Source organism: Coturnix japonica, chromosome 4, assembly GCF_054131305.1.
Source record: "Coturnix japonica strain WE chromosome 4, WE-NBRP24, whole genome shotgun sequence".
Lineage (NCBI taxonomy): Eukaryota > Metazoa > Chordata > Aves > Galliformes > Phasianidae > Coturnix > Coturnix japonica.
Window position 1 is genome coordinate 56,662,021 of NC_140666.1, and position 18,490 is coordinate 56,680,510.

At 36.3% G+C, this 18,490-nt stretch overlaps 1 protein-coding gene across 25 annotated transcripts in view; it reads right to left on the reverse strand.

Annotated features, from left to right (window-relative positions):
• BLTP1 (bridge-like lipid transfer protein family member 1) overlaps positions 1 to 18,490 on the reverse strand; it is a 101,163-nt gene that overhangs the window by 4,967 nt on the left and 77,706 nt on the right. For 9 of the 25 annotated variants that reach the window (XM_015861881.2, XM_085546883.1, XM_015861877.2 and 6 more), the window contains 18 exons: positions 17,262 to 17,385; positions 16,193 to 16,302; positions 14,421 to 14,511; positions 13,835 to 13,897; positions 11,926 to 12,170; positions 11,006 to 11,221; positions 10,019 to 10,199; positions 8,910 to 9,102; positions 6,579 to 6,740; positions 6,327 to 6,466; positions 5,277 to 5,478; positions 4,638 to 4,841; positions 4,355 to 4,534; positions 2,938 to 3,075; positions 2,295 to 2,555; positions 1,121 to 1,271; positions 731 to 888; positions 58 to 250 (listed from right to left, as the gene is read on the reverse strand). In XM_015861881.2, the coding sequence (XP_015717367.2) occupies positions 58 to 250; positions 731 to 888; positions 1,121 to 1,271; positions 2,295 to 2,555; positions 2,938 to 3,075; positions 4,355 to 4,534; positions 4,638 to 4,841; positions 5,277 to 5,478; positions 6,327 to 6,466; positions 6,579 to 6,740; positions 8,910 to 9,102; positions 10,019 to 10,199; positions 11,006 to 11,221; positions 11,926 to 12,170; positions 13,835 to 13,897; positions 14,421 to 14,511; positions 16,193 to 16,302; positions 17,262 to 17,385 (3,012 nt within the window). Of the gene's footprint in view, positions 1 to 57; positions 251 to 730; positions 889 to 1,120; positions 1,272 to 2,294; positions 2,556 to 2,937; positions 3,076 to 4,354; positions 4,535 to 4,637; positions 4,842 to 5,276; positions 5,479 to 6,326; positions 6,467 to 6,578; positions 6,741 to 7,724; positions 7,748 to 7,979; positions 8,335 to 8,909; positions 9,103 to 9,658; positions 9,795 to 10,018; positions 10,200 to 11,005; positions 11,222 to 11,925; positions 12,171 to 13,834; positions 13,898 to 14,420; positions 14,512 to 16,192; positions 16,303 to 17,261; positions 17,386 to 18,490 lie in introns of those variants that run through there. The other 16 variants (XM_085546886.1, XM_015861882.2, XM_085546891.1 and 13 more) reach the window with 12 other exon arrangements.

The window sequence follows — 18,490 nt, forward strand, 5'->3', positions numbered from 1 at the left end:
AGGCAGAATTTTACATTATAAAGTATTATAAAATTGAAAATCAGGAAGCAGCGTTACCTTTTATCAGAGATGCTTGAGTCCAAAGCGTTATACAGGTTAATTTTCCATTCATCCTGTAGTTTAAGATCTGCATTACTGAAGATTCCCATTAGGATACTGGACCCCATATAGTCAACACGTGCTTCAGTAGAACCCATGGTAATCTGAATTTTATGACTGGGCTGTTGGTTTGGGTGTTCAGAAATGTGAGCTACAATAGAATGAAAACAGCACAGAAACACAGCATTAAAGGTAATAAGATTTGTTTTTCTAGCAATACACCCTTATGCAATCCTAATGATATAGGGGGACTGAGAAAGCACTGATTTCTTCCTGATGCACTGGGAGACCCAGAACATCCAAAGTCTTTCCAAACCCACTGTTCCATTTCCTAGATTGCAAGTGCTTGGGAAACTCTAGGAAGAGGTGAAATGCTGTCAAATATTTTGGTTGCCATCTGTCTAGAGAGCTGAAGGAGGCTAAAGGGTTGCACACCTCATTAGCATAATTTTAGGGCAACACTAACACTAATTCCACCCCTAATCAGGAAGCTACTCCTTGAATTCAAAGTGTTTTTCATAGTGAGAAGACACAAATAAGAATGCAAAGTTGGAATATGCTGCCAAGTTTACAAAACTGTTTTAGCTGTTGTTCTGGGCATATACCAGTACCAGGCAGGTTCCCAACTTACCCACCATCTCCAGGGTATTAACATCTATGGTACCGCCAACAACTCCACCTCTAGAGTCCAGCTGTGATCTTCCCAAACCAACAGACATGCTAATTTCCCGATCTCTGCTACTGCCCACAGACAGACGACCTTGGCTTTTCAAACCACTAGTGGTCCACCTTGAACAGAAGTAAAAATAGACAACACTTTTTCAGAAAACAGACATTTATCTATGTCAAAAGAAAAATGGAGAATGATTTACCGCAAAGAAGTAAATAATGTGGATTAAGCACACTCGCCTTTATGATTAAGCATCTACCAGCATTCACAAGGGGTTACTTTTGTGGGTTTTTTAGTGTCCCTAAAACTACACTGTCTGCTAAACCACAGTTTATCCTGTTTTATACTCACGTGGTATTGCCCATTACGTTGCTCATATTCATTTGGACATTTAATTGCTTCAGGTTCATAGCAAATACAACCAGTGTTTCCCATGGTGTTCCTTGGGGGCTTCCAGCTTTATTTGATTTATTAAATGGAGTTGATGTTTTTGAGAGTGCATCTAAATAAAAAAGTAGGCAAAACTTAAATCACAAAAAAAAGGCAGATTATAAACATTGAAAGATATTACAGAAAGACAGGCATACACCACACTTAAGGGGCACCACAAAACTACAGGTGAGGATAAGTGAGATCTTGAAGATCTGCATTACATATTGCTTTAGCTGTCGGAGAAATGAAAGTATTTTACACATTTAGTTTTACTAATATCCTTTAGAGAAAAGATTTTAAATTTGCCAGCAGGCATGCAAGAGTGTGCTTTTAACTCCTCACTTCTTTTTTTTATAGAAGTTTACTCAGAAAATAAATTAGTAGCAGTAGAATATTCATGCAGTGCTTATTGGCACAATGTCAGCTTAGAATTTCAAGAATTAGAGTTCTCACTCTTCTCACAAAAATCTAAGGAAACTCTTAAAAGACTGTGCAATATTTCCTTTGAACAAGCCATTCTATCAGCCTTATATTGTTTTTCAGCTGTTCTACCTTGAAAGCTAGTCTCTTTCCTTCTAAATAGAAAATAAAATCAAATAAAATTTGTCCTCTCTCTTCACAGACATTTTTCCTAGAATGCAATAACCATTGTACGTCTAAATCTCCTGTCTCTAATTCCATAAATGTTCCCAGCAGCCAGTGGTACACTGCAGTAAGACACAACAACATGTAGTAAAAGAAATTAAAAGTTACTTTATTTCTTATATAAAAACTATCCTTATTTAGATCTTTGTGGTTATTGCTTGGAGGAGAAGGGAGGTCAAAGATGATGGTGCAATCAAATTAAGCTGGAAAACTCATCTAACCTCTGCCCTAGTAAAAGAAACAGCAATTGTATCGAAGTATAACGCAGTTTCTTGGAGTACAGTCACCTGTTTCTCCTTGCTGTAAGCCATGGGCTTTCCACTCCCAGGCACAGTGGAAAAGAATATCACTATTTTGTATGCTGTAGTAACAGTATCTTTTTAATTCAACTAATGAAAATACTTGAAATACAAAACAAAAAACAGTCAAAAAAACATAGTCTACTAACCTCTCTGAGGCACTGAAGAATCAGACACACTCCTGGATCTTGTAACAGCTGGAGACTTTAAGTTATGAGCTGCTGTCCCTGGTGACATGCTACTGTTTGCGTTATGTTCATTAAAAACATTAGGTGACTGTGCCATGTGTGTAAATGAAGCAGACTGGCAGGGTTGCTCCCATGTCCTACAGTAAGCTTTCCGTGATGATTCAGGAGAAAGATGTTGGCTGACTCCTTCGATTGAATCTGGTGTTCCAGGGCCTGATGCTACTGGAAAGAAAAACAAAAAGAAATATGTGAATAACAAAATTATTTTGTTTTTGTTGACCAATATCCTCCCACATATCAAATACTGTTTGCACAGTTTCAAAAAAAAGCTTCATTTATCGTAACTACAGCTTAATTAATGTTTTAACTATTATTAGCATGAAATTCAATTGCTACTTCACAAACCCCTGATTTGTTTTTATTTCTGGAATCTTTTAATTAAATTTACTGGAGCAACAGCATCTAGAGCAACTTAAAATATGTTTCTACTTCTGTATTTGTATCTTGTATCTACGTAATAGCAAACAGGTAATACACAATTATATAATTCCTACTGTAACCTCTTGCACAAGAAGGCTTTCTATGATAAGTAGCAGAATCCTACCTGGCAGATTTATGGTTTGATCACCCAGGAAAAGCCGTCTAGCAATGCTTCTCCTGTACCATGCTCTTGGGAAGGCTAGAATCTCACTAAGTCGACGCATATCGTATTTAAAAGATGCAGATCCTATATCACAGACAGCTGAAAAATAAAGTATGCATACAACACCATAAAATGTCATTAGCAGCAGGTTTTGGTAACCACATCTAATTAACAGGTCTGCAAAATCATCAAATACCTCTCTATCCCATTGATACAGCCCACGCTGTAATGAAAAGCAGTTACTAAAACCTGCAGTTTTCTTGAGGCATTGTGATATATCCAAGTACAACATTAGATACACAGAGATTTCTTAAAGAGAAGATGAAGCCTACTTATATAAATGTTGTTAAGTCCTACTTGTGTTGTATCTGCCTCTAAGAATCCACATCTGAGTGCTTTAAGATTAATCACAGCCATAATGCTGTGTCTGACCACTAAGGATCCTGTGTGCAGTGGGGAAAAATAAAATCATGAAAACATAATGTTATTTTGAAGTTCTTTTGAATATTTAGGCATTCAGGTCTCACTGCAGCTTTGTAGGCACTAGGGGGCAAGGTGATGATATTTCACTGCCAGCAAATGAACAGAGACTGCAGAACTACATCACCACATTAGACGTGTAGCACTGCAGCCAGAATTAAGATAACCACACACAACAAAATCATGAAGAAGGCAGCTTGTGAAACAGGAGATTGACTTAGCTGTCATATTTAACGTGCATGGTGTATCACCTCTGTAATGCTACATTTAATTGCACTACATAGTTCATTTTGATTTTTTTCAATGGGAAAGCAGTTTGAATATTTCTAATTCTCATAAAGGAAAAAGAAAAATAATGAGTATCTGTAACAGATTTTTACTTATTCAGGTAACTTATTCAGTGCTCTGAAATACCTGTTTATAAGAGGGGATTATGAAAACAGGAGGTCAGTGGTTAGCAGATGAAGACCAACTGAAAACCACCTCTAGGAATCAATTTAGCATTAAGCTCAGTTACATTATAGAATGTATAAAGAGATGAATCAGCTACAAATCCAAAGCCCATCTTACAAGCTCCTGCCACAAAAGTTAACTCCATCCTAACCAGGGCCAATACTCAAAATTTTCAAGGGTCATTTTATAGTCACTTGAGCGGCTATCAGAGATGAGCTTGAGCAAGCCTATTTGTTTACATTTAATGAATCAGGAAGATAAAAAGGTGCATCTGCAACCAGGTATTCCAAGTACACAGTTTAAATAGAGAATCAATCCCTTCTTCATTCAAAACTAACAACTTCCTTAACATCTTCAAAAGCTGCTGAGCTTTGAGTACATAACTGGAAAGCAGTTCTCTAAGTAGCTACAGACAGGGATTAGAATGAAAAAATGAAAGATTCACCAGAGATGTTTATCAAAGTCGTATCTATCTTGCTTGTAGCTTTGCTTGCAGACTGACTCTCAAAAAATGAGGAGCCTCCTGAACGCCTTATTCGTGACAGGCTGACTTTCACAAACTCAAGGTTAATGCTCAAGGAATCCTTCCGACCAGTGACCGAAGTTGGTTCCTCATCCACATTCCCTAGAAAAACAGAAAGTTTAATCTTTCAAACACCTCCACACCTTTGTTTGGCTTGACTTTCCCAACCTGCTCTATGTTCACAAAGCAGAAATTTGTTCTGTACCTAAAGCTCCAGACCCAGGAGTCAGAACAGTAACAGCAGTCTTTTGTTTTCCAGCTCCATATGGATGGAACACATAAAGGGAGAAATCAGACATGCAGGCAGTAAAGCTCAGGCCTGATGAGCTGCTGCTAGAAGTGGTCAAGTCTGACTGGCTGCTGCTGTGGCGTGTTCTGCCAAGAGGACTGCCTAGTCCAGGTGATGAACCTGAAGGCAAAATGTTTTTAGAAGTCAGTTTTAATATGAAACCATTTTCAAACATGAAATAATAAGAATAGAATACATACAAAACAGACCAAATGCACAACAAATTACTCCCTTGTAGCAGCAATGTAGCTTAAGTATTCTGTGTAGGGCATTTTATAACAGATATCCAAACTTGTTTAACCAGGGGAAGAAAAATTCCAATATACAGAATATGTGCAATCTTCTACAAAGGATAAAGAACTGACATAATACAAGCAATCCTACTGAATTCATTGCATAAGATAAATGTAGTAAGAATAAACAGTAAAAATAAATGTAGTCCATAAGAATAACCGTAAGCTCTATAAAAGCATATATTTTGTTCTAATTTTACACAACACACTACTTGTTTATGCTACAAGCTGTATGTAGGATAGTCATTCAGGTAGATTTTACCTGGTGCTCCAGATTTACTAACTGAATTCTTCGAGCTGCTCTGTGGAGTACTGCCACCAACGGACACGTTTTCTGATGGGTACATTGTACCTAAAGTTTCCAGTTCTCCTCGGTTTGAAGAGAAAACAAGATCCAGGGAAGGCAACTTCAGCATACATTCAACTCTTGATACTGGCAAACAACTGAACTTGATTTGAGAGGGCTAAAACACAGAAAGATAATAAAGCATTCAGCATATATATTAAACACTAAAACTATCCCAACTTTTGCTTTTAAATGCATATATATCTAAAAATCTAATAAAATAACAACCTTTTCAGAGTGGTTCTATAATTAGTAAGGTAACTCCACACGAGTTCGTAAAGATACATTAATTTAGGGAATCTCTCCAGTGCCAGATGGATTATTAGGAAAATGTGTTAAGTAAAGAAGAACAAAAATCTTGCATGCAGATGACATGAACACACCCCACTCTTCCTCCCCCCCAAGTCAATTCACGGTTTCGTGCACCTTATGCAAAAACTACAGAGAACCAGTTGACTCTCTAGCTTGGCCGGATGAGAATGCAAAAAAGGTTGAGAGCAGCACCTTTCTCTCTGACACAAAAAGGCCAGACACATCCAATATGAAGCAGTCTGAATATGCGTGCAGATGAGAATTGTGCCTTCCTGTATTTCAGCACTACCACATAGACTGAGAATATCTCCAATTATTATTTTTGTTTTGTAATGGTACTCCATAAATAATGAATGCAAATAATCGTTATTAATAGTATTTTGAAAGATGCGTTTTCATAACAGATGAGGCAGAAGTAGCAATGTATAGAACTTTTATCATTTCTCAGAATGACTGTTTTCTGTTGGTCTCCATGGGACTGAAAGATGTCAGAACTTCTGCTGGAAGAACTCTTTATTTATTATCATGCTACACATCAATATCTCAAAATGGGCACTTGAAAATATCTTTCTATTTTTAAAAACCATACTCAGAAGCATAGACTGTTTCAAAGATAGTGATTGAAATCACTTATACTGAAAGTTAAAACCTCACCTGAACCCGTACATAAACCACCACATCTACGGGAAAGGATGAATATGCTGATGTCGATGATGATACTAATGATGTTGTGGACTCTTCTAATTGGTCTTGTATGTCAAATTGTCCCATGTCTTCATCTTGCGAGCTAACAGCTTTTAACAAGCATAACAACTCATTAGAAAGTGGAATTTAAAGAAGGTACAACTCAATGCCACCAGAAGACAAAAAAAGAAAAGCACAACAGAAGACAGAGATGGAACTTACCTGTGTAATTCCTTTCAATTGGTGTAATTGGAATGGTTTCAAGCGCTTTCTCTAGGAAATCCAGTAAGCACGGACTAATCACCATTTCCTCTGGCAGCGACTGAAGTGCAACCCATGCGTACAGCTTAGCAGTTTTCACTCCACCGCTTCCTTTTCCTTTGGCTGCAACATTTGAAAGATAAATTTGTCTAATAATCATGCCACAATGATAGCGCTGAATACCATTCAACTGTAGTTGGTAAGTATATGCTGAAAAAGCATATATCTGATCATTAAGAAAAATATAAACCATAAGATTGTGCTAAGAAAAGGATGTTAAAAGGACTGTTAGTTTAGCATGCTTGATTGTAGTTGCACTGTGCTTGCTTCTCACAAAACACTCTTACATTTTCATTACTTTGTCTTTTTTATTATTATTATTATTTTTATTTTTTTTTTAATAGAACTTAAGTTAGCCACACAACATTTTTCTCCTAACGGGAAATGATGAGGAATTAGAAAAGTGAAAGAGCTTTGGAAGAATATCAGCTTACACACACACACACACACAAAAAAAAAAGCAAAGAGAAAAACCCAACAAAGATTAAAATTGTAAATGGCACGTCCTGTTATGTTAATGCAAAAAATAACTGAAGATTTAAAATGGCATTTTGAAAAGCCTGGAGATACAAAAAGTGTAAATGAAGAACCTGTTGTCTTATAATTATTGGAAAAGAGTAGTGCTTGGATCCATGCTCATCAAAATATTAAACTATTTTTGGTAAATCATACACAGTAGATAGTAGAACCAGTTGGATTACTATCTGTACGACATACCACAATTAAAATGAATAAATTATACCATTTATATTTAAGTAAGAGATACTCCTGAGAAACTCTCCAGCGAAAATACATAAGCTGAATGATAAAACAGAGCTTAACAGTCTTTTCATTCACTAAAATAAGCAGCACTGAATTTTCATTCTACATAAGCTATTTCGTCCAATCCCTCTAACTATTTAGACTGTTCTTTTTTGCTCTTACTGCAGACCACAGGCAGTAAGAGAAGGTTGTTTCCATTCAACGTGAAAATTAATATAAATAATAATAAATAATAATCTTGGGAACCTTCTTTAGTAGGGTGTTGGACTAGATGATCTCCAGGAGCTCCCTTCCCAACCTCTATGATTCTGTAATATTAAAACAAATCAAAACTAATATATATTTATAAAAATACAATATAGAGAGAAGCAAACTAATTGCAACCCCTATTGGGCCCTATTGGATGACATTCATACATCTTCCTACTAGCATGATGCCCAGAAGTCCTCTCAGGTGTAGAGGGTGCAGATATAAAAACAACATGATTCAGTAACTGGACACGATATGGTAGAAATTAAAATGCAAAGACTGAAAAGAGAATTGGTAAATAAAAAACAAAATTGAAGTAAAGCAATATAAAGCAAGACTATACAAAATACAATAATCATAAAGAAAATGCACATTTTCAGGAGTAAGAGCTAATGGCTGAGCAGCACGGGTAACTGAAAAGGTGATACATTTTCCTGTTCTCTCTCAGCATCTCAGCTGCTCTTATATAAAGCAAACAAATAACTTCCTTCAGCTATTAATTTTTCCTACTCAACAGATTTTGACAAAGTCTTTATTTCCTTTTTAAACTGATGTTCAAATGCTGAAGGAGAGAACAGTAAATGTCTCAAAAGTTGGAGGTGCCATCTACATACCTCTAGATCTGACATGATTTTGCAATGGGCTCCTGCTTGAAAACATAAATCGTTCGAGATAAGACAATCTAAGTTTTAGAACTTAGGTTCTTCCAAATCATAGTTATTAAGGGACTGCAATAGCTGAGAACAGTAGTCTGGTATTTTCATTAATACAAATATTACTTTCTGGAACTGGGTATTCCATGTAGTACTGACAACACTCTACGTTCCAGAAAGCAGTATTTACACATCTCTTGCTTGGCAAAAAATACTGGAGAGTTTCAAGGATTCTCCAAGTGATGTAATGTGTGGAAGGAAGGATTCATCTGATATTTATTTGTTTATGTATTTACTACAAAGAACGAAATAAACAGCAATCCCTTTTTATGCAGATATGTAAATTTTGCTTTACAGTATTAAGCTTCAGTGATATGGTGTCTGTGGCAAATATTACTGAGACTGGTTTGCCAACAGCTTCATGAACTGCATTCAGGTTTTTGCAGATAAAATTAAGATTGATAAATATAATTTTTCAACTAATAAGCAGGCAGATCTAAAGCTGGTAGATTAAATGAAGGAAAAAATATATCCATGATAGTTTTAGAAGGTTATTGTCTTTAAGTACCTGATGGGATGGGTGGGGGTTGGGGAGGAAGTAAGGTGTTAGTCTTGCTGTGGATAGTGCTAGATAAAAGAGGAGATGTGGCAGTATCTTTCATACCATACAGTTTGGACTCTTTGGAAAGGGTTCTTGGCAAAGATGATCCTCGAGAAGTATTTGGCGATTCAGTCTTTAAAGTCTTAGAGTTGTAGTGTAACTGAAAGAAAAAAAGATGAATTTGCTTCATAAAATTGGCTCAATTTTTGTACAGAAGTTTTGTGTCATTCTGTTTTTTCTTGTTCACTATTTACAAAAGTATCATTGTAATATATGTTACATTCCAATTGATGTAGTATGGATACAGCATATTCACAGAAAGATCTGAAATCTCTGTCCAAACAAACAAACAAACCCACACACATACATTATAACACAGAACAGAGAAGATGAACTATTTTAAAAAAATTAACTAGTCAAAAATAATGTCTAACACTTGCTCATATTCTCTATAACAGCTTATAATTCCTGTGTCAGCAGCTATTTCTTCCCATCCATGCACCTTTTTTCTGTATTACTGCATGGTGAAAATATTTCACTATAAGATATCTGCACTTATAAAAGTGCATTAAAAAAAATGCAGAGCATGCTGACCTAATATATGTGAATAATACACTACCAATGAAAGTAGAAAGTATAATAAAAGCTGTAGATAATATATACTGATTCCTAACTTGAGTCTAAAAGCCACAGGCTGGACCTGAAACGTAACTTACCTCTGAAGACAGCCTGGAATACAAAGCACTGGATGAACATACAAAGCATTTCCACACTGAAGACTAGAAAAAACAGGCTACTTCAACTGAATAGCATTTGATTTATACATCTAAAAGGGCATACAATATAAATTCCCTGTCAGAGAAAAAAATATCAAGATAAATGTCTGGTGTCAGTTTTCAGTATAGTACTACAGGAATCATTATTCCTGCATTAGCGATACTTAGAGAACTGTAAAGATTTCCATGAGGTGCTATGTATATATAAACTCACTTATACCACAAAAACAGATGTGCTTCAAAATCATATTTGAGCAGAGAAAAAGAGTGTTTCTATGTTCAGTTATACATTGCTTTTACCTTCACATCCACCCCAGGAATATAAAAAACTGTTGTTTCCACTTCACTAGATTTTGTTTGCAGAGATGATGGCACTTTCTTGCCAGCAAGTAAATGACTGGTAGATGCATAATTTGTCTGGAATTTCTTCTTTTTTGAAGGAGACTCTCGATCCAAGCTTCTGGAACTCCGATCGTAACTCCTAAAATAAACATAATGCATGCTATTATACACACTTAATACTTTTATTAAACAGAGTGTCTTTTCTGATATAAAAAGAACCTAGACATATCAAAAGCAAATGTGTAGCATAAATTATATAAAGAAACCTATCAACATAAATTCATATGAGATTATTTTTCTTTGTGTACTGTAGAAAAAAAAATGTTATGGGAGGAGAAAAAACCACCTGCTTTCTAATTGCAAATCTCCAACACATACCTCTCAGTAAGAAAAATCATTTCTCAGTTGTTTCTATTTGTCTTATACCATATTATTACAAGTTAATTATGCTGACAAGTAATGAATCTCACGATGCTGTTAATATCCCACCAAAGGTAACATCCTACCAAAGAAATGTAATGCTGCCACTCAATACTTAGCCATATCCAAATGAAAAGGAACAGGAAAATTTAAAACCTGATTTGAGATCAAAAATCATTCAGATCAGAAGCAAAGCACCCATGTCACCTTAGATGGTAAAACAAAAAATCTATTTAACTAAGCAAAGCAACATGAGAATGTTAGCATCCTTTTACACTCAGGACATAAAGGCAGTCTGCAGAATAATAAGGAAATACTACATTAGTTAACTATTAGTCAAGTTATTGTGTTGATTTATTAAGTTGTAAAGGTACTTCTTTGGAGGCTGAAATAAAAAAAAGAATTCATGCACTTTGAAATCTTTATATTTACGGAAGAAAAATATGATTTAAAAGAAACAAAATAATAAACAGAAGAGAGGCTGATTGTGTTCTTCATAAAGCAAGTGTGTAACACATCTCTCACCTTCTTAAACTAATGTCATCGTGTTCTTGCTGAAGCGTTGTGGGGTGCAGCACACATTTTCCACAATCGATTTCAACCCTGATATCAAGTTCAAAGTCAATATTTCTCTCTGTGGTTGTACCAGTCATACTTCTGTTTGTAGGTGTTGTTGGCCAGCGCTCAGTGAAGAGTTGGTGGACAGCAGCAAAACCTGTTGCCTTCTTGCGAGATGTACTCCTGCACCAGCACAATAATAGATTAGATAACTGCACAGCATTTACTTGAACAGATGGTAGGAGACATTCCTAGATATTAATAAACCCACTTTGTGGAGGTATAATCCTGGTAAAGACAGATGTTAAAATTCAGCATACCTGTGTCATCTGTTCCCACTAAAACCTCCTTCCCTCACAATGACCTTTCATGAACACAATTCCTGACTCTTCCACATAAACGCTTGAGGAGAAATTCATTCTTCCATCAGTAACAGATTTTCACAGAATCACCAAGTTGGAAAGGACCCACAAGGATCATCCACTCCAACTCCAGACTCCACACAGAACCACCCAAATTCAAAACCCACTGTTCAAATTCTACTTGAACTCTGGCAGGGTTGGGGCCATGCCCACTGCCCTGCAGAGCCTGTTCTGCGCCCACCACCCTCTTGAGAAGAATCCCTTGGGCCCTGTTGCTGTCACAAGAGAGCAGAGCTCAGTGTTGCTCCTCCACTCCCTGTGAGGCTGCCATGAGGCCTCCCCTCAGCCACTCCTCATATGTCATGTCCTTCCCCATCTTCACAGCCCTTCTTTGGATGCTCTCTAATAGTTTTCTATCCTCCACACATTGTATTTTTCCGAAAGACTTTTTGTAGACTTTAAAATCAATATTTCAAATGCATTTCCTCTATTTCTGCGTTCTTCCTTAGAACTGCTACTACTTACTGTGGTTTCCTATAAAAATAGGTTCTCTCTCGTTCGTGATCATCTTCCTTCTCAGAATCTTCACTGCTTGATGATAAGCTGTCGTCCCGACGTCCTTCTTCAGGCTGGAAGGGAATGCCAGGTGAGAAGACTGCTGGAGTTTTAGGTGAACCAAATACTGAGCATGAGCCTTCACTAGGAGATGAGTAATGGGAGGGACCATCAATAATTACAGACAAAAGGTCCATTTCTGTCTCCTCTGGAAACTGATTGTAAAAAGAAAAAAATACGTATTAAATTGATAGAGATATTTCAGTCAAGAATGCATAAGATAGCTCTGGAAAAAAAAAGACGAAGAGTGTTATGAGAAACTTGCAGTTCCAAGCTCTTCATAATACAGCCATATGAGGTACAGAAATCACAAAGTGAATTATGAAAAAGAAAGAAATGAAAGCTTGGTATGGAGATGCTTGCCATTACCTATTGATTGAGCTCAATCTGTTAGCTAAAGATTTATCATGCTCTGATCAATTCATCCAATCAGAGGGAATGGAAATATCTCATACAAATTTTAAAATATTTTGAGAGAAAAGAGAAAAAGCAAAATTCGCCATGAATCTTGTAAAGGGGATGTGCAGTCAGAAGCATTAGTGAGGTGTGCATGCAGAATGCTAACGCAGAATGTACAGTCTTGTTTTGCAATTCTAGGCTGAGATCCTGGACAACATGTTGGACAAGTGATTAAACATAATATAAACTCCAGGCCACACTGCTGAAAAGGGCCACTGATTTCTCCCATATAGCACACTACAAGCAATTGTCTAACACTATCTTCTTCACTATGCATGCAAAAAATATCTAGAAATTTAATGGTAGTACTAGCTACACAGGGTTACTATAGAGCTACAAAGTTGTCTGCAAATTAAAATGAGATCTGTCCTTGAAATTAAGAGCTGGCATTGTAAGGGAGGAACGTTCAAAATTTGACAGTTCAAAGTATTTGATGAAATTTTGCTACACCAACAAAACTTAACCTAACTGGGCTTTTGTATATATACATGCATATACACATACACACATGAATGCGTACATTTTGTATTTTATATAGCCTACTGCTTTTATGAAACAAACAAACAAACAAACAAAACGCAACACAAAAGGCAAGATAGCGAAGATATTTAAATGTATAAAGCACAGCTTTTTTTTTCAGCCCCCCTTCACCCTCAGAAATACGAATTTATTCCCAGAAGGGTGAGGTGACTTGGAAAGTACAAAGGGTATGTTACTATGACTAGAGCTGTTTGGTTGTTTTGGGTTTTGTGTGTGTATGTTTATTTAAAATAAATAATACATACATAAATAAAAACTAAGGAAACCTTTGCTGTTATTCTTAGACACTTTTTTTTTTAAAAGCATTTTAAGAGAAATTGTCTAAGTTTTGAAATATACACTACTCATTATTATTTGAAAACCTCTCTGCGTTAAATATAGAAATTCCAATAGAAAACGTGAGCAGACATCCTCCTACCCAGCAATAACTTTGCACTGGTGTTGATATATATAATCTTGGAACACAACCTAACAGACAAGGACAACTGCACAGACTAAAGTCCTCTTCTACAGAACGTTCATAAGTCGAAAGTTAGGTCACTTCACACCAGCTCTGATCAGTTTTCACTAAGATATGAACAAAATTCCAGTATATCATTTTAAAAAGGTCACTAAGTTTTGGGGCTATAGAAGGACATACCTGGGGAGTTCATCAACAGCCTATCGTATTCTTCTGTTTACTTTACATATGCCAATTTAAATAGTTTTAGATTTGATATACATTCTGTTTAGCTGCATGCTAAAGAGATGGAATAGTGAAAAGCAGCTCCCTGCGAGAAAAATTAGTTCTCCAGCAAAGACTGTTTCTTCTTAGAAATACCTGAAAATACCCTTCCCCTGGACAGCTGGATTGTTGTGCAATCCCCAAAACCGTTTTATTCAACTTAATTAGAAATGAAAAAGAAAAATAAAAATTAAACAATTACGGTAATCTCAGCCATGACGAAAACATAACAGGAACATTTTTAAAATGAGAAATTATAGCGACTAAAAGAAAAACAACCAGTTTCAAACACACAAAATGACAGATCCATAGGGATACAGTGAATTTACTAGTGTCTATTTCTAAAAGCCTAAGGGTGTTTATGGACAACATGATTTTTGTACACATCAAAAGAACTACATTATTATTACATAAGCCTAAAAAAATAAACAAAAACAAACAGAAAAAACATCCCACCAAAACAAAATACTACACTCAATTAATTGCTATGTTAGGAACTCAAAACACATCTATCTAATGTCAGAACAAACCTGTGTTCCAAACATCAATAATGTGAGGCACACAAACGAAACATATCAGCAACTCAGCTTTGCCTAGGCATGCCCATCTTGTGAACTTATAACCAAATGTTATGGGAATATAAAGTATATAAAGTATATAAAGAATATAAAGTAATTCTTACAGAATCCTGTATGTTGAAAGTAACTCTTGGCCCAGGAGATGCAGCATCTACCCGGATATCTGGGAGATCTTCACTGTCTCCTAGTCGAGAACTATAAACAAAAACAAAACACAACATCTTTCTTTTATTACAGGACTTTATGTTCACGCAAATATTTAACTACACAAATAGAATGTAATACGAAAGTACAGTCAGTACTTAAGATTTTGATACAGATGCAAGCACTGCATCATAACTGATATACTTAGGGTACATGGAAAGGAAAATCAAGGGGAGAAGAGAAGGAAGTTGCACATTACTTGTCCAGTAGACTATCACTAAACAATCTTTGCTTTATTTAAATTCTTCAATCTTAAGCTAACATGCAGCTCTTTTAAGAAGCAGGTGACTGAGAGACAAGTAGAAATCAAAACAATTTACACTATGCCTACTATCCTTTTATTCATGTTTCCCACATGTTTTAAAAGCAGGATTCTATAAAAACACTGGAGTTTTTGAACCTGTGTAAGATAAAAATTTCTCACTTGACATGCCACTAGGTCTGCCAAAAACACAAGTTTGATAAAAGACAAAAAATTACTTTTTGGAATAGATATGTCCATCTTCTAAAACAATCACAATAGCATGTGTGAAGCAAGTGTGTCACCAAATTTGTACCCCACCGACATTCATTGATGCTTGCTAAGTACTTATTGAGACCAGCCAGTAGATGTGAGCACAGTGAGGTGGCGGGTGGTGCATTTCAGGAGGTGTGATGTGAAAGACAAGCCCTGTTCTGGATAGCCATGCACATTTGTCATACCAATAAATGAAGAGTGTCTTAGCTCACCTACATGAACTGGTGGATTATAACCAAGGAACTGTGTATGAAGCTAAGTATTGATTTGAATGCACTGGAAATTAGAGTGACAACATTGGAATACTGTTAAGTTTGCACAGGGTGGTTCCCATGAATGCTCACACAGAACAGAAAGAATACTATATATAAGTTTGTCAGGGCCTACTGAGCCAATACAAGCCTGAAGGTGACAGTTTCCTTGATCACAGCATTACAGATGATAAGACATAGTGTCAGCACTATGAGTCAGAGTCAAAACAGCAGTCCGTTGAGTGGCAACGTGTGATTTCCTAACTGAAGAAAAAGTTCAGATGCATCCCTCAGCAGGTGAAGTAATGTGCACTGACTTTTGGGATAGAAAAGAGATAGAAAAAACCTCCTGGATTTCCTGGAATCCAAACAAACCATCAGCTCAGAGCACTACACTGCAATACTGACTAAACTTAAAGCTCAAGCTCCCAGAGCCAGGCCAGAGAAGAAGACAACCTTTCTCTCAAAATGCATGAATGCCAGGTCCCATACAGTTTTGAAGACCATGGAGCACTCTGTCAGTCTTGGCTGGACTGTCCTACCACATCCACCATATAGTCTGGATTTGTACCTTCTGACTTCCATCTGTTTGGGCCGATGAAAGATGGACTGTGTGAGCAACATCTGATGCCATCATAGCATAGAGTGGGTCACCTCCACTGACACTTTTTTTTTTTTTTTTAAAGAGTGCAGCATGCAGGCTCTAATGCTTGGTTAATGGTAGTGACTAGGTTGAAAAGTAATGCTTTGAAGCTGAGCATTTGTTCTACTAAACGGTGTTACTGAGCTTTTTGTAGCTGTTTCCATGGAAATAAATAGGAGGCATTACTTAGATGTCTAAGCAGCCTAACAGCCCAAGTCCAATGTTTCCTTCTTTACATATGTTGTTACCATCACCATTTACCTGGTTCTGTCCATTCTCTTCAGAGGTGGTCTTCCTGATGCTGAAATACTCTTTGATCGGCTGTAGCTAGGTTTGTAGCTGAGACCCCATTTGTCTTTCAAGGAAGCGGCCTAAACCAAAAAGAATATTTAAATACAGCTCTGAGGCTAGAGAGAAAGAAACTCAAGAAAGCAGAAGTCATTCTTCAGACAGGTATGCCAGTAAAACAAAATATATTTACATACAACAGGAATGAAAATGCATCTCTTTATCAGCATTTGCCAGCACCTTCATCTTTACCTCTGGATAAACATTCACACTTGCTGGAATTTGTAGCGCCCTTTTGCCAAAAGCTAATAATCCAATCAATCTGACACCCATCCTTTGTAAACTCCACTATTACTACAGGGGAAAATGAACTAGAAGACAGAGCTGCAAGCAAATTACTATTGGACTTCCTCATGAATGAAGCATCATACTTTGAAGCTCATGCACTAGTGCACACTGAAAATGTTTTGCCAGTTTCATAACCAGGTTCTGGGATAACAGCCATAATTTTATGGATTAGCTGCAAGACTTGTGTTTTTTTTTTCCTGTGTGTGTGTGTGTGTCTATGTCCAGTTTCTTCTGTTCTCTCTCCTTAGTATCTTGTTTTTATTTTTACTTCAGTTAATTTTGGAAACACACAGTTTATTTACATAGAGAACAAACATAGAAAATACACATGCCAAATGGAATACAACAGGTATCTATTGCTTGCCCAGGCAGTTAACATGCTGGCACCTTCATCCATCAGTCCAGTTAAGAATCATTTTAAACCCTCCATGAAGAGCAAATTACATCTTCATACACACATTTTCGGACATGTATTTCTGATCTTGTGAATGTGCAAATACATACATCTACATCATAGCATCTATGAAATTTCAATTTTTCTATCACTGTTATTATAACTAAAGGGGTATCTAAGCTACTTGATATTCTTAATCTTTCTTATTCTGCACTTTTCTTTTCTTTTTTAACTAACAACCAGAACAGAGATACACCATGCAAGTGCAACCATGTTTTAAAGTAACTTCATACTGCTCACCCTCATACTGGATCGACGCAGCTTTTTCCTAACGTCTCGGCGTATATCATTCACAGCCACTGACTCCAGTTGCTGATAGCGCTGAATTTCTTGATTTATTGTTCCTTCACTTGCACCCAGTTTTCTGGAGATAAATCACAGTTGAGTTAACTTAGAAACAGGTAGCACAATTCCCACTATCTCAAAATCAGTGTTGCAGTGATGTTCTGCTTTTACTGATAGTCCCCAGGAGTTTTATCAGCACCAAATATAGCTTTAGAAGATTTATCCTTATTTCAACATGAAACTTCTTTTTGGGTGCTTTTTCCTTGAAGACAACTCTTTGATTTTAAGGTTTTAGTGTCCAAATCCATTAGCAAAGCAGATAGAGAATGCAGAACAAACTAGTATGCAAGAATACACCAAACAGCAGTATTAAAACAGGCCTGACTAATATGGAGAACAAGCGCAGCTATGCAACTCTTCTTTCAAAAGTTGTAACACTAGGTTTAAGAACTTCCTATACACTTTCAATCACATGACAGTTGTTTAGTCAAGAACAAACAAAATGGGAAAATCTGAGAATCCTCCACGTGATGAAGAAAAATCCTTCTGTTTTAATAGTCCAAAGTTCTGCCAAAATCAATGAGTCTTCCACAGAAGATTATCCTCTGCTGAAAATCAGATCACTAAATAAATTAAGACAACTCTGTAAAGTACCTGCTATTTTGAAAGACTCACAGTTTACTCCTCGTACGGTCAGAATAGACCCAAAGCATTTTTTGATTCCTGAACTCAAATTAGGTAAATATTTAACCTAAAATCCAATGTTCAGATTCAGTTGGCCTGTTAACGTTGACAGTAATATTATTCCAAGTACTGCTATTTAACACCTAATTACCAAGCTCTATATTCCTCTCCATGACTGATCCATAAATAAATCTTAGTCTGCCTTAAGTGAAAAAAGAAAACACAAAAGCCCAACAAGCCACCAAACCATGCCTGTAAAAAAAGAATACATTTTATAGATGAAATTTCTGAAATTTTAAACAATTCTTTCAACGTTCCATGAAGTGCATCATGTGAGATTTACTTATAAAATACCACATACAAAATGCAAAAAGAGTCAATTTATTACCACTGCAATGGAGAACCACAGAGATTAATTTGACACCTGGGGAAGAACATGTGAAAATTTCTAAGATACTTGCATATATTCTTTTCCATAGAGAATCAGAAAAGACATTTTT